Here is a 15,458-nt window from a genome sequence, read left to right on the forward strand (position 1 = left end):
TCCGCTTCAGAAGCCATGGAAGACTCACTCATCTTCAAAGCTGCCTCCAACTGTTGAAGTTTAGTGAAGGCAGCATGGGAAATGGCCCGAGCAGAGGCCGCCGACTCCCCGGCGGCATGCAGATAAGCATCCAAGCTTCCAAGAGAAGGCTCAGGAGGAGCTGAGGGAGCCGCAGGGTGCTCTAGTTCCTGAAGACGTGCCTTGAGCGCCGCGTTCTCTCGCTGAAGCTCGGCCACTCGTTGCACGGCGCTTAGACTAGCGGAGCAGGTCTGCCAGTAGCCGGAAGAAGGGAAAGGAGGTTACGGAAACACATGGACACCAGGAAGAAGAAGAGAAAGAGCTTACCGCTACCAGGAAGCGAGCAACTTGATCGAACTCCTCCAAAGGGGAACTGCTCTCCCAGAACTGCCGATTGGCTGATTGCCAGGAAGTAGCCAAGGCCCCATAGAAATCGAGCCTACCAAAGATAGGAGATAGGTCGGCAGCGGATATGTAGGCCGGGTCGGTCTCTGAGGGAAGCCTCCAAGAAGCCTCAAAGGTCAGGTCCGCAGATGGCAGTTCCAGAGTCGGCACGGCTGAGCTCATAGGCACGAGAGGAGGAGAAGTTGAGCGAGTTAGCAGCCCAGGGGTTGATCGCTGGAGGACGAAGGTGGGGCAGGCAATATACTCTGGATTGGCAGCGGAGCGGTCAGGTCCGATGGCGGGTCTGCCACCTCCAGATCAGAGGCCTTCTCCCGGGCCCCGCTTGTCTCTTGGGTCGAGCTCGTGTCCGAGGACCTGGTGGGGGAAGAGATGCTCACTACGCGTTGACGGCGAGGAGGTGGAGGAGAAGTTGCGACGACTGGGGCCATCCTTTTGCCCTTGCGTACCAGGCGCAGCTTCATAGTTGGAGGGAGAGAAGGCACTTGTCCTGCAGGCGATGGCTCAGCCGTAGGTTGATCAGAGACGCGGGGTAGGGCTGGGTTTGCAGGGTTGAGAGTAGGTGGCTCAATAAGCATCGGGGCGTCCTCCGCATCAGAAGTCCGGGGTTCCGAAAGCTGCGGACCGGCGGCGACGGCGGGATCAGAAGGTGGACCCTGTGTTAGCTCCTCATTCAGAGCTTGCAGAATGACCACCGAGGGCGTCTCCTGACTGGCGAAGGAACGGAGGATGGCAGCCACTACAAAAATAAGAAGAAAAAGCACCTCAGTTAGCGAAGAGCGGTATACAAAAAGATAACAACTTACCAAAAGGAGCTCCGATTTCTGTGGAGACAGGACTAAGGCCAAAAGCGTGCAGAATGCCTTCTAGCATCAGCACAGACAGACGAACAACAACACCTTTCAGCTTGTCTACAGCCGCGGAGCATGCAGGTTCATGGACATGCGAAGGGAAGTCCGAAGCGAGGAGGGGACGCCATTGGGAAGGCCCGACTAAGGGGACGGGGGGCTTGAGGAAGAAAAAGCGAGACCTCCAGCCTTTATTGGAAGAAGGTAGGTCATCAAAGAACTTATGGCCCGGCTTGGCCTGAACGTTGTGTAACGCCCGCCCTTCTTACCCAACCCAAAGGCGGCGTTACGTTCTTATTACTACTTACGTACATGTTTTAGTTATAACAGCGGAAGAATAAAAAAATTTAAACCATTCATTTTATTTAAATAAGCATGATATCACAGATTAAATATGCATATATTGATTCTATAACTAATCATATTAATCTGTCCGAATCGTTCTTTGCCGAGCCACCACCACACACATCATTATCCGCTCCTCCTGTTGCTCCTCTAGTTCATCCAGTTCTTTTATCTGCGGTACAAGGAAAGTAAGCTGTGAGCACTCATGGCTCAGTAAGTTCCTTTCCTACTCACTAAAACCGAAAATCATCGTATATTAACATCATGCGTAATATCATAAGCATACAACGTACAAAGGTATCGTATTCATATCATCATGGCATCATATCAAATCATTAGCTAATTCAAGCACATATGCAGGCAATGCATCATGAATTTGAAAACTTATACTTGTAAGTACTTGAAATTAATATCATCATCATTTGGGATCCCGGTTTGTACCACATACATCATACGTAGGTCCAAGGTAGCAAGTCTTGAACCCTACCATACATACATACTAGGCCCGAGTCTTACTCCATCGACCTAGGGCATCAGAAGCCCATTACTGACGAGGCCCGAGTCTTATTCCATCGACCCCGGGGCGTTTACGGAGCCCACCCTTGGTACAAACCATACAAAGTAATTTATCATGCATAACTATCATATCATATCCCTAACAATCTTTCATGCATTTCATTTTTCATTCCTCTCATTATGTATAGCATTTCATACGCTATCACATATCATGGCATTCACATAATTTCATTCTTCTCATTATGTATAGCATTTCATATGCTATCACATATCATGGCATTTACATATATTTCATTCTTCTCATTATGTATAGCATTTCATATGCTATCACATATCATGGCATTTACATATATTTCATTCTTCTCATTATGTATAGCATTTCATATGCTATCACATATCATGGCATTTACATAAATTTCATTCTTCTTATTATGTATAGCATTTCATATGCTATCACATATCATGGCATTTACATAAATTTCATTGCATAACATTTCCTAGGTTTCTTTCTTTCCCTTTTTTTTTCTTTTATTTCTTTCACATGGCCGAAACCTACCATTCTTTAGCTAGGTTCTTAAGTAGTCTAAAGCATGAAAACCTAAGTGAGTTTCATGGTAAAATTTACTAAGAAATAAACATATAAATTTAGTTCATGAACAACTTGGCCGAAACATACAAATCTTTTAACATCTTTGTATCCTACCTCATGAGCATGTTTATTTAAATTTAAGGGTATTCCTAACCCTAAACCCCTTCTTGGCCGAAACATATGGGTGGGTTTCCTTTTAGTTCAAACATCTTTTAAGCAAGAAAACTAATTACATGGTCCCTAACATTTCATAGGAAGAACCTTGTACTAGTTGAGTAGAACAATGAATTTCTCTAGCCTCTTAAAAATATTTTTGGCCGAAATTCTAGGGTTAAGTGCTCCTCTTATCAAGCATCATATAGGTATAAAAACATGAAGAAGAATCCTTTCCCATGGCATAGAAAATCTATCATTTAGTGAAGACTCATCACTAGATTTCGAAAGCTCTTCTTAACCGAATTTTCTCATACTTGTTTCTAGGTTTTAAAATCCTCATAAAATCATAAAAACATGTAAAAAGCCTTGTACCACAGGTGAGGGGAAGCTTACCTTCTTCGCTTAAGTTTCCTAGAATTGAGAACTTGCTTGGACCTTTCTTCTTGCTTGCTAGGTTCGGCACCAATGGAGGGAAAGGAGTTGCTAGGTCTTTTGGTGGAGAGGGGAGGAAGAAGAAGCTTCTTCCTCTTGTGTTGCTCGGCAACAACAAGGAAGAAAGAAGAGGGAGGGAGTGAGGAGGAAGAGGAGCTTCCTTCCTCTTGTGTTGCTTGGCAACAAGAAGAAGAGGAGAGGAAGAGGGGGTCTCGGCACAAGAGGGAGGAGGAGAGGGAGAGGAGTGGAGGATGAATTTGAAGTCACCCCTCCATGCCTATTTATACTAAAATGAGGGGAGGAAATTTGACTTGATTCATCCTCCCCATTTATTCCTCTTCTTTATGATAGGAATATTCTAGAGATATGCCTTGTGAGTTCTCTCTTAATCTCTCTCTTTTCTCTCCTTTAATAAAATTTTCTATCTCTCCTCTTACAATATCCTCTCTTATCCCACTTGGTTAATACATGCATGCATCCACAAGAGAACCAAGGTTCAAAACTTGGTTATGTATATTTTTATTTCTTTTTACTTCCTTTTTCTTTTAAGTAAAAAGAATCCTTTCTTATTCTTAACTACTTAATCCTTTCTCTCCTTATCAATAATTCTCCTATCCCCTTTGGTATCCTATACATGTTCCCTACAAGAGATCCAAGGTTCAATCTCTCTTCTAACATTTTATTTTCTTTTACACATAATAATTCATATTTATTATGCATTATGCATAAATATTTCATACATGTACATATTATCTCTTATTTCTTTCTTTTGTCCACATTAATTCCATACATTTTAAATCATGCTTAGATGATTATATTCTCAACTTTATTTTTCTTTCATAAAGTTTTAATCATCTAAATCCATCTTAATATTTAACATAGAGTATTTACATCCTCTTTTCATTCGTACTCCCATTACCCTTCTAGGCTTTCTAGGGGTGTTACACGTTGAATACCCCTGCTTCGGCTCATCGGAAGAAATAGAAGTGATGGAATAGTCTAGCGGTCAAGGGAATTTGGTAAATGCAGCACAAGATGATAGTTCCGCAGACCGCTCGGAATACATTGGGGGCAAACTGAGAGATACCAATGCCGCAATACTGACTCAACTCGGAGAAAAAAGGATGCAAAGGAAAGCGAAGACCACCTAAGATTTGGTACCTAAAAACAGTGATAAACCCTTCGGGAGGAGAAGAAGGATGCTCATCTGGCGAGGGAAGACGAAACTCATATGCGACGCCTAGCCCCAGATTGGATTGCAATGAAGACAGGTCGTGATGGTCTAAATCAGAGATGTAACGGGAATACCAGAAGAGTTCCTTACCATCCATGATTACAAGGAGTAAGCAGGCGAGGGGAAGGAAGACGAGAGGGGTCACAGGTCGGGCACAAGCAGGAGAACGAGTAGTTGCACTGCCAGAAACGGACGCGAACTAGAGGAGGAGGATAACGAAGCGTCGAAGTAAGGAAAGCGGACTGCCTTTAGGGTTTATGAAGCCCATTCATTCCTAGGAAACCTCGAGAGTCGAGTCGAGTATCTTTTTGGGTTAAGCGCCTCAACGCCGTCGGATGGAAATAAGCGCCGAAGGGTGCAAAAAAGGGGTCAGAGGCTGCCGTCAGGAGGCGTGCGCAGTAAAGGCGTCGGACAGGTGTCACCGCGAGAAGAAGCGCATTAAAGATCGATAAGGCAAGGTAATCATGAAGGGGCGTGGCCTAAAAAAAGAAGCGTTCTTCGTGAAAGGTTCAAGGCTAGGCGGGAAGTTTCATGAAACTGCAGAAGTCTGGCAATTCAAAAGGGTCGCGAATGAGGCAAGCTAGCCGTGCACATCGCGGGAACCATGGGGTCATCATAAGCTGCAAGAACACTGTGGCCCAGGGGTTGAGTAAGGTCTCTACGCTCCCTCCTCTATTCTTAATTCTATATTGTACATAGCGCAATTGCAGGAAGAAATGCGACGCGTAAAGCCAACAATAACGACCAGATCAACCAAAGCGATCAGGTCGGTATGGGCGAGACAAATGAAGGCGAAGAAGAGCCATGCATCTATGCCTTTGCCGTGTGGAGTTCTTACTAGTCTCGGACCAGCGCCATCGCCACCGGTCTCGGACCGGAGTATCATTACTGGTCTCGGACCAGCGCCATCGCCACCGGTCTCGGACCGGAGTATCCCAGACTCTCGCCTCAGTGCGAGTTATAAGTGAGCTCTGCTCTCACGCCCAACGACCTTTCAGGTCGGCTCCCATGCGAGAATTATAAGTGAGCCCTGTGCTCACGCCCAACGACCTTTTAGGTCGGTAGTCCCAGACTCTCGCCTCAGTGCGAGTTATAAGTGAGCTCTGCTCTCACGCCCAACGACCTTTCAGGTCGGCTCCCATGCGAGAATTATAAGTGAGCCCTGTGCTCACGCCCAACGGCCTTTTAGGTCGGTAGTCCCAGACTCTCGCCTCAGTGCGAGTTATAAGTGAGCTCTGCTCTCACGCCCAACGACCTTTCAGGTCGGCTCCCATGCGAGAATTATAAGTGAGCCCTGTGCTCACGCCCAACGACCTTTTAGGTCGGTAGTCCCAGACTCTCGCCTCGGTGCGAGTTATAAGTGAGCTCTGCTCTCACGCCCAACGACCTTTCAGGTCGGCTCCCATGCGAGAATTATAAGTGAGCCCTATGCTCACGCCCAACGGCCTTTTAGGTCGATAGTCCCAGACTCTCGCCTCAGTGCGAGTTATAAGTGAGCTCTGCTCTCACGCCCAACGACCTTTCAGGTCGGCTCCCATGCGAGAATTATAAGTGAGCCCTGTGCTCATGCCCAACGGCCTTTTAGGTCGGTAGTCCCAGACTCTCGCCTCAGTGCGAGTTATAAGTGAGCTCTGCTCTCACGCTCAACGACCTTTCAGGTCGGCTCCCATGCGAGAATTATAAGTGAGCCCTGTGCTCACGCCCAACGGCCTCTTAGGTCGGTAGTCCCAGACTCTCGCCTCAGTGCGAGTTATAAGTGAGCTCTACTCTCACGCCCAACGACCTTTCAGGTCGGCTCCCATGCGAGAATTATAAGTGAGCCCTGTGCTCACGCCCAACGACCTCTTAGGTCGGTAGTCCCAGACTCTCGCCTCAGTGCGAGTTATAAGTGAGCTCTGTTCTCACGCCCAACGACCTTTCAGGTCGGCTCCCATGCGAGAATCGAAAGTGAGCTCTGTCCTCACGCCCAACGACCTTTCAGGTCGGCCCCCACGCGGGGATCAAAAATCAACTCCCCTGCGAAAACCACAAGTGAGCTCGGCGCCCACACCTGACTACCTTTCAGAGGGATATGCCTCACATTGAGCGGAGTGTTTTCAATAATCAGGTCAGCTACATTTGACTTTATTTTGCGCAAATTGCAAATATGCAGCAAATACGCAAGGCAAGGGATGCGGAAGGTCATCTACCCTACTCCTAGAGCGTCAGGTTTTACACGTTCATTACAGTTTTAAGTTTCAAGCACTAGGTCGATTTTATTATCCAAAATTCGTACATAAAAATGAGTCATGAGGCAACTCTTGTCTCTTACATATGGGCCAGTTTCTAAGAATGCTTGCTAGATGAAAATTGAGCAGGAAAGACTATGCTGGAAAAGAACAGACAGACAAGTACAGTGACACAGTGCAATAAGTAGGTGATACAGCTGAGGCTACAAGCGGGAACGTCTTGCGGGAAAGGAGCCACTGAGACAATTATCACCCAGACCAGCTTTAACTCGGGGAAGGGATTGGTCATGGAGAATGAGCACTGCCGTGTGAAGAAATGTCTGGGGACTCAGGAGCCTCTGGGGCGTTCAAGGCTCGAGTTAGCCGCGCGTGTAAGGAGTCGATGACTGTTTGCTGCTGAGCGATCGTATGTTGCTTATCGTCGAGACGCGCACGGAGGAGAGACAGCTCCGTTTCATGCTCTTGCTGCAAACGTTCCTGAAGACTAAGTTGGCGCTGCAGGCTAGCCTGGCATTCCTCTTTCCTCGCCTTCTCTGCATGCACGCAATACTTTGCGAGACGATACTGAGCTTCCATGGAATGCAGGGCGACCGTCTGGCGAGCCCGATCTTGGGACACGCGCTCCAGTTCGCGTTCCCTCGCGGAAAGTAGCGAGGCGAGTTGATTAATCATCATTTGGGAGGGTGGTTGATCAACCTCCTCAGAAGAAGGAGAAGGCATCATGTGGCAAAGAAGCTGGTAGAACACGGGTTAGCAAAAGGAAGTAGGAAGGCATGAAAGAGGAAGGATGGAATAAAGAAGTGACCGTGAGGCTCTTTATAAAGAAGGCGGGTGGCCAAGTCAAAGCAAAACTATGTGGGCACGGTACCCCAAGCGACTGGCAAAGCAATTAAGGAGGCATGGTATCCCAGGCGACGCGACACAAAGGTTGAGGCGTGAGGCAGGAAGCAAAACGCGCAGAGATATGCTGAGGCTGAGGTCACAAAGATATGCTGAGATCTTCAAGATCTGCTGAGGTCTAGTCAGTCAGACTTTCGTCGTCCTTTGACTAGACTTGTGAGGGAGGCTTGTGATACGGGTGGCAATGGAGGGGCCCAAGAGGAAAGGGTTAGAAAAGTCAAGGCGATGTAGCGGTCAAAAGTCAAGAGGACGTGGCGGTCAATAGTCAGGGTGATTCAGCAGTCAATGGTCAGGTTGGCTAGGCAGTCAAAGGCAAGCATGTGGGGGCAGTCAGAGGTCAGGCGGACTTGTTGACCAAGGAGGCCAAGTAGTCGAAAGACAAGGAGAGATGACAGGCGGAACACCGGGCATAGGTCGGGAGCGGCAGAGCTATGTAGAGACAACCCGACCTACGGGCTTACAGTCGAGGGCCAGCAAGTACTCATAGGTCGGGAGCGGCAGAGCTATGTAGAGACAACCTGACCTACGGGCTTACAGTCAAGGGCCAGCAAGTACTCATGGGTCAGGAGCGGCAGAGCTATGTAGAGATAGCCCGACCTACGGGCTTACGGTCAAGGGCCAGCAAGTACTCATAGGTCGGGAGCGGCAGAGCTGGGTAGAGACAGCCCGATTTACAGGTCTGCAATGTGAAGGCCTGGAAGCGCAAGAAACAATCATAGATCGGAAGCGAGGGGGCTGGGTACAGACGGCTCGGTCTGCAGGTCTACGACTCGAAGGCCCGGAAGCGCAAGCCATAAGTCACAGGTCAGAAGCAATAGGGCTACGTAGGGTCAGCTCGGCTAACAAGTAGCGCTTAAAGGCGAGATCTGGTTGAGGGGTGCGAGGTAGATGCCGACCGCGACAAATAGGATGAGCCAAGCTGTGCAGGAATGGAAGGATCACAATTGTCCGTCAAGGTTAATCATCACATACCAGTGAGATGTGCGAAGGCGGAGGTTTCTAAAGGAGAAGACGCTCTCATGACCAATAGCGGCCTGACAGGTGTCCCTCACTACAAGACAAAGCCCATGTGTAAAGGCGGAGGTTCCTAAACAGGAAGATGCCTTCACGACCAATAGCAGCACGACAGGTGTCCAGGACTACGCGACAAAGTCCAGCGTCTAACGTTTTCTGACAAGAGGGCAGGTTCTAGAAGCGAGGCGGGTGCATAAAAAGAGGGAGATTCCTCGTACGCCGGGACGCACACTCTCGTCACCCTTTCCTTTCACAACTTTTCATTTTCGATTCTCTCTGTTTCTTCTGGGGAAAAAGGGACCTGACTTGAGCGTCGGAGGGCCTGATCCGGGGACTTTTCCCTGGGTTCTGGTCTCTAACGTGAGGAGGGGGATTGTCTGAGTGTGCGCAGGGTCCTGCAACAGCGTCAGCCACCCTTGGGAGCCGGATCACCTACGACTTTCCGTCAACAACCAGGCCACCGCGACCAGCCTCCGTCCGACTCAGCCTTCGGATGGGATCAGAGAGAAAGAAGGAAACATGAAATTTTCCTTCCCTCTTCTTTTACTCATCCTTAATGAAGGGAGAAAGTAAAAACTCTCTTTTCATTATGAGAAGAGGAAGGAAACTTGGACTTCTCCTCCTTAGTGAAGAGAGCCTCCACTTTCCTTACCTTTAACAACAATTTCCCTCTTCTTTATATCAACACACCCCTGCTGGGGCCACTGGTTATGACATGGAATCACTTACCAAGAGGTCTAAGGTTCAATCATTGTCATGCCTCTTTTTTTTTTATTTTCTAAAGAAGAATCCACATAAGGCCCATACTATATCATGTATAAATCTATTTGAATTATTAAGACTTATTTTAATTATGTATAAATCTATATTAATCATGCATAGATCTACATGAATTATTAGAGACCCTATGAGTGTTACACATCAGATATTACTTATCGGCTTATTATTGCAGAGGTTATGAAAGATAACATAAAGGGTGCGTTTGGTTGGGGGTTATTCTTGATAACCTTGGTTATCCATCCAAGGTTATCAATAAAAATCATGTTTGGTTTAGGTAATCGATGATTCCCGAGTAATGTTTCATGCCTAACACATCAGTAAAAGGGGCATGCAACGAGGAATCGAAAAACTTCGGAAAACTGAGGATTTTCTTAATTTCGAGGTTAACGAATATTTTTTACCCAAAATATCCTCGGATAAGAGAAAAATATAACAAAAAAGAAAAACGTAAAGAAAAAAAAAAGCATAATTTTTTTTAAAAATAAAAAATTGTAAAAAACTTTAAAAAAAAAAGAAAAACATTTAAAAAAATATAAAAAACATAAAAAAAATGAGAAAAAAAATAAAAAATAGGAAATTTTTTTTTGAAAAAAGTAAAAAATAATAAAAAAACATTAAAAAATTTTTAAAACCCCCAAAAAACATAAAAAAATATAAAAACTTAAAAATTTAGAAAATTAAAAAAGTAAAAAAAATAAAAAACATTAAAAAAAACAAACAAAATAAAAAAAATAAAAAAAATATAAAAATAAAGAAAAACATGAAAATGAAAAAGTAAAAAATAAAAAATAAAAAATAAAAAATAAATGTAGAGTTTAAATAATAATAATAATAATATATTATTATTATTATTATTATTATTATCATCATGTATAGTTGATTTTGTAACTAAAGGTAATATAGTAAAATATTAAATTAGGTTATTCATTGAAATTTTTAAACAAACTAGTTTTTGTTGCATTACCTAAATTGAACCAAACAACATTTGGTTATGTTTTATTCCCCATAATCTTGATTATGTGATTACCAAGTAATAACATAACAAAGGTTATACATGATAACTTGAACCAAACGCATCCAAAAGGGGGTCATCTCTGTTAGTCATATACTCTTTACATTACATGTACAAACATATCTACTGTTCATCTTCTTCTTCATTTTTCGCTCGGTCACAGTACTGACTTGAACGTTGGAGTGTCTGCGCCAGAAACTCTCTCCTTAGTTCTCGCTTTAACCTTCCGTTTACTCTTTCTGGTGTGCCTAGAAAGGAATGTCAGGTGTCATCTCTTCTCTATCTCGCAGTCTTCTCCCAGTCAACGACAACGTGTCATCTCCATCGCTTTTAAATATGATCAACTACCCTCAATTTATGCTATCGAATTCAGATCTGAGAGCATAAATATATTAAGGAAGTTTTCAGAAATATATTTGTTTTAATTTAAAGTTATTCGAAGTTCTCTAGATTTATCAGTCAGTTTAAAATAAAATTGAGTAGACGTAGAAAAAGAGGAAGGGTATTTTGAGAATATATTATGAGATTTAGATATTTTAAAATTTAAGTACTTGAAATGGGTAATACAATTTTTTCACGCGGTTCAATACATTATCGTAATCGGACAACTAAAGTTGTTAACGGATGACAATATGAATCGAGGCCCCAATCATTCATTTTCGCAATCGCTATTTTGATCCGGTGACTAAATGCTGCGCACCCACCCATTAGTTTTCTAGCTGTTATTTCGTAATCCACATTCTCTGATAATAAATATCAGAAAACAAACATATTGGAGTTGAGGGAGACAGCGAAGGTGCGAGCATATTGGAGTTGTTAGTACTTTTCAGTAGGTTAGCTGAGTCAGCTGAATGTATTAATTTGATACAGAAATGACAAAGACATTCTTGATCGATCATGAGCCAATTTAATTAGTCAATGCAAAATTCAAGAAGATCGTATTTCTGCATAGTAAAACTCTGATCAATACGGAGGGAGGGGACAAAGAAAAGAGCAGTTGGCATCTCTCCTTCCACTTTGGCAGCTCACAAGGTAGATGCCTCTGCTTTAGCCTTCTTTATTAGTATTTTCTCCCCCCTTTTGACCTTTATTCTTCCCCTGCTTTCGGTGCGCCAAGTTAAAGCAGTCATCGACGACAAAGGGATCAAATAGTTAAAGAAGAATGAAGGAGTTCAGCTACGAGGAAATTGAAGAGGCAACCAAGAGCTTTGATCCCTCGCAGTTGATTGGGAAAGGAAGCCATGGAAGTGTCTACAGAGGCACGCTCAAAGACGGGCGGAGCGTCGCAGTCAAGAAGCCATGGGAAGGAATTCAATCATTTGAGAACCACACCAAACTAAACAACGAGGTCGACCTTCTCGCTTCCCTCAGTAATCCAATCTCCGTCGTCGATTTCGTGGGGTTCAGTCGATCTTCTACGAGCAAGCTCCTCGTCATGGAGTTGATGCCCAATGCCTCCCTCCACGACCTCCTCCACTCCTCCCCGACTCCGCCGACGTGGTCCCGCCGTGGCACCATCGCTCTCCAAATCGCCCGCGCCGTCCTCTCCCTCCACGCGGCTTCGCCTACGGCGGTCATCCACCGCGACGTGAAGTCCGCCAACGTGTTGCTGGATGGCAAATGGAACGCCAAGCTCTGCGACTTCGGCCTCGCGGTGAGGCATGGGAGCGGCGGCGACCACTCGGTGACGCCGCCCGCCGGCACCATCGGCTACATGGATCCCCATTACACGGAGTCCGGGAAGTTGGGTCCGGATAACGACGTGTACAGCTTCGGGGTGGTGCTGTTGGAGCTCATCAGCTCGAGCAAGGTGATGGACGCGGAGCGGGATCCTTCTTCGATCGTCTCGTGGGTCTTGCGGATGGTGAGAGCCGATCGGAGTGCCGGAATTTACGACGAGAGAGTGTCGTTGCCGGAGTACATGAGGAGGCCGGTTGGTCGGATGCTCAGAGTGGCCTTGAAATGTGTGTCGGAGAAAGCAGAGAGGAGGCCGGCGATGGGGGAAGTGGTGAGGGAGCTGCAGGGGGTGGTGGAAGGGCTGACGGCGTGGCCGGTGTGGGGCTGCGTGAGGAATAAGGTGTCGGAGAAAGTGCAGGGATGTGTCCGAGCGTGGAAGAAGCGTGCAGAGAAAAGAGTGAGCACAGCTACAAGGATCGTGTGCAGAGATCACCTGGTGGATGGTGGAGAGAATGATTATGGATCTTCGGCAATGGCATGAGTATGCAAAGTATTTGAGTTTATTACTGAAGGATATCTTTTGATGTACGTTAACATTACGGTCAAAATTGGCCGTCGTCGTGGCGAATTCAGAACTATAGATGAATCAACCAATTATCGACAGAATGTATTTATGAAGAAGTCCGAATCTACTTGTCATTTTCAACATTGGTCCGACTCGTCAGCTGTCATATTCGTATTTAAACATACAAACCTATTCAATATCTCTCAACCACTCTAGCGGAGACCAAAGTGATATGGGCCTTCTTCAAACCCCTCGCCCAACCACTCTAGTGCCTTGGTTATATAAATATATTTTCTTTCTAGCACAGACAATGAACGTAAAGTATCTTTTGGCGTAATGATCCCTTTATTTCATTATGTATCTGATGTTTGTATATTTGTATATACCTTCCTATATATCGAATCAATATTATGAGGACCATTAATATAATGAATCTACATTTAATTATATATTAAATCATCGAATAATTAAAATTTTCTTATAAAAAATAGAAGCATACACTCAGCAGTATAAATGACTGTATAATATAATTCGATTTTGTAAGAAGATTAGGACTAGACAGGTTGCAATAAAGCATAGAATTCCTGGATGCCCAAGCAAAATGTTACCGCTAGCTATGAATGTTCATTTTTCGATTATAATATAAAATTAATTTCATCTATAAATTTGACAAAAATATCATAGCTCTTATATAATTTAACACATTTTTTCCTTTATGTTATTTAGGAGAATTTAACAAAATTAAATAGAGCTATATATACTTACTGAACAAAGCTTGATAAAAAAGTAGCAATTATAAAAAAGGAGTTACATTGTGTTACATAACCGTAACAACAGAAATAAAACGGGATAAAGTGACGAGGGGTACGGTAACCCTCCCTGCGTCCAGCGCGATCTCCACCTTCCGATACTCATCGGACGCTTCAAACGGCCCAAACAAGCAGATGCTAGCCGTCTCGTTTTAACAGCTGTTACCTGTACATAACACCCCACAGCTCGAGCGGCGTAGTCGGAAGTACCGGTGGCAGCGGGTAGGCGAAGTGGGAAACCGGGGGCAGCCCTAATGCATCGCCGGCAAACTGGTTAAGCAACAAGGATGACGTGTCGAGTGTCGGCAGAAGTAACTGCGGCGGCGGGGCTGCCTCAGACGTCATTGGAACTGGAGACGGCGAGTCCGACGACGGCTCGAGATCGATCAGTCCGGTGACTCGCTGCACCATCTCCCGGAAGTTGGCGGGGTCAGCTCTGATGTACGTAGTCAGTGGCAGCTTAGCCTCGCCCTCGCGCGGCTTCCGCTTGGACTTCTTGGAGACTCTCGCCGAGGAGGGCGCAAGGGGGTTCCACCGGCGGAGGGCAGCATAGGAGGAGTACTGACTGACGGTTGGCAAGTCGGAGGAGAGGAAGTTCTGTAGGTCGAAGGCGAGGGCCTCGTTAGGATCAGGGGCGAAGGGTTCGGAGATCCACACCATTTCTTCCATGATCGATCGTCGCCTGAAGGTGAGCAGGGGACGGGATTTTAATAAGCCGCAGCCGGTGGCGGCAATTCTAAGTATATTTATTTTATTAAATTTTAAATTATATTTTCTCAATATATATAGCATGCCTGTTGATGTTTATATTAATTAATAACCCGCGAATCTTTCATTTGGACTTTCTCTAAATCTTCGACGTTTTGGTTCTAAACAATTCTTCGCCTCGATCCACTTGATCATCTATATTTCAACTCTTAGTACAAGACTTACTGTTCATGCATGATTAGTACTAACCTACGCCATTGACCGTAGAAGATTACCCCGCCTATGGAGATAAAGAGAACCGAAATCCTGAAGCTTTCCAGTTGTCCCTGGCAGAGAAATTAAGCAACTGCGATTAGCAATGCCGTTAATTAACGTGTTTACAGATCGATTACATAATTAATCTCACTGCCACGCAGCTCTCCTTGTCGCATGTACAGACCGCGACCGCATGCAGCAGCAATTAATTAATGAGCAGATCAGCCTTTATTGGTTTGCCGGGCTCGCTGCCACCCTGTGCCCCTGTGGGCGATGGGCATCTCCATTATCCAAGTGTTCGATGCATGGCAGATAAAGGCAGTGGTTTTGTTGACTTTGAAGTGAATGTGTCTGACGACCGTCTCCATAAATAGAGTTCAGTGGGAGTTCTCTGCTACTGCTTCTGTATCGCTGCATCATGGAACATCACTATAGTTTTACTGAGCACTATGGAGTAAACGTAGTCGGGCATGCCGAGTTTGTCGACAAGCGTAACTGACGTGGATCTCAAATGTGTTTAGAGCTTGCTAAGTTCGATTGGGAATCGTTCCCCGGGTATTAGGGTGTATATTAAACATGAAGTTAAGAGATAGAGAAAAGGAATGGTTGGACTATGGTTCAATTAATTTGTTAATGAAAAATTAAATTGTTCAAAGTCTTAACTAAAAAAAGCTAGCTAGTTTGGAGTTTTCCTCATCCCCTGTTTACTTTTGAAGTGTGTAAGAGATGTGGAAAATTTTTTCATTTTTCTTCGATTTTTTATCCATTCAAAATCTAATGCAAATAATTTTTCTTCTTACAATTTGAATTTGTTATGGAAACCATCAAATTATGTCAGCCTTGAGGAGAATTCGCGGGCAGACCTGACCTCTCGACACCGAATGCAGTAGGCAAACTAGGCCTTGTGGCATCACAAGGTGCGTGAAGGCGTTGCTGTGACCTCAGGTATGGGGGCTTCGCTTATGGAAAC

The 15,458-nt window shown here is 45.1% G+C and overlaps 3 protein-coding genes across 3 annotated transcripts; 1 reads left to right on the plus strand and 2 right to left on the minus strand.

Annotated features, from left to right (window-relative positions):
* Nucleotides 1-614: 614 nt before the first annotated feature.
* On the minus strand, nucleotides 615-1,293 carry LOC122026589 (proline-rich receptor-like protein kinase PERK8). The gene is made up of 2 exons (XM_042585326.1): nucleotides 1,227-1,293; nucleotides 615-1,159 (listed from the first exon to the last, which is right to left on the minus strand). The coding sequence occupies exons 1-2, from the start codon at nucleotides 1,291-1,293 to the stop codon at nucleotides 615-617; spliced, it is 612 nt and encodes a 203-aa protein (XP_042441260.1).
* Nucleotides 1,294-11,569: 10,276 nt separating this feature from the next.
* Nucleotides 11,570-12,859, plus strand: LOC122027373 (serine/threonine-protein kinase-like protein At5g23170). Its single transcript, XM_042586320.1, has one exon. It carries the CDS (start codon nucleotides 11,637-11,639, stop codon nucleotides 12,690-12,692), a length of 1,056 nt encoding a protein of 351 aa, XP_042442254.1. The 5' UTR covers nucleotides 11,570-11,636; the 3' UTR covers nucleotides 12,693-12,859.
* Nucleotides 12,860-13,606: 747 nt separating this feature from the next.
* LOC122028237 (calmodulin-binding protein 25-like) lies at nucleotides 13,607-14,215 on the minus strand. The gene has a single exon (XM_042587264.1). It carries the CDS (start codon nucleotides 14,192-14,194, stop codon nucleotides 13,688-13,690), a length of 507 nt encoding a protein of 168 aa, XP_042443198.1. The 5' UTR covers nucleotides 14,195-14,215; the 3' UTR covers nucleotides 13,607-13,687.
* Nucleotides 14,216-15,458: the final 1,243 nt, after the last annotated feature.

The sequence above is a fragment of the Zingiber officinale genome, chromosome 10A (genome assembly GCF_018446385.1).
Source record: "Zingiber officinale cultivar Zhangliang chromosome 10A, Zo_v1.1, whole genome shotgun sequence".
Lineage (NCBI taxonomy): Eukaryota > Viridiplantae > Streptophyta > Magnoliopsida > Zingiberales > Zingiberaceae > Zingiber > Zingiber officinale.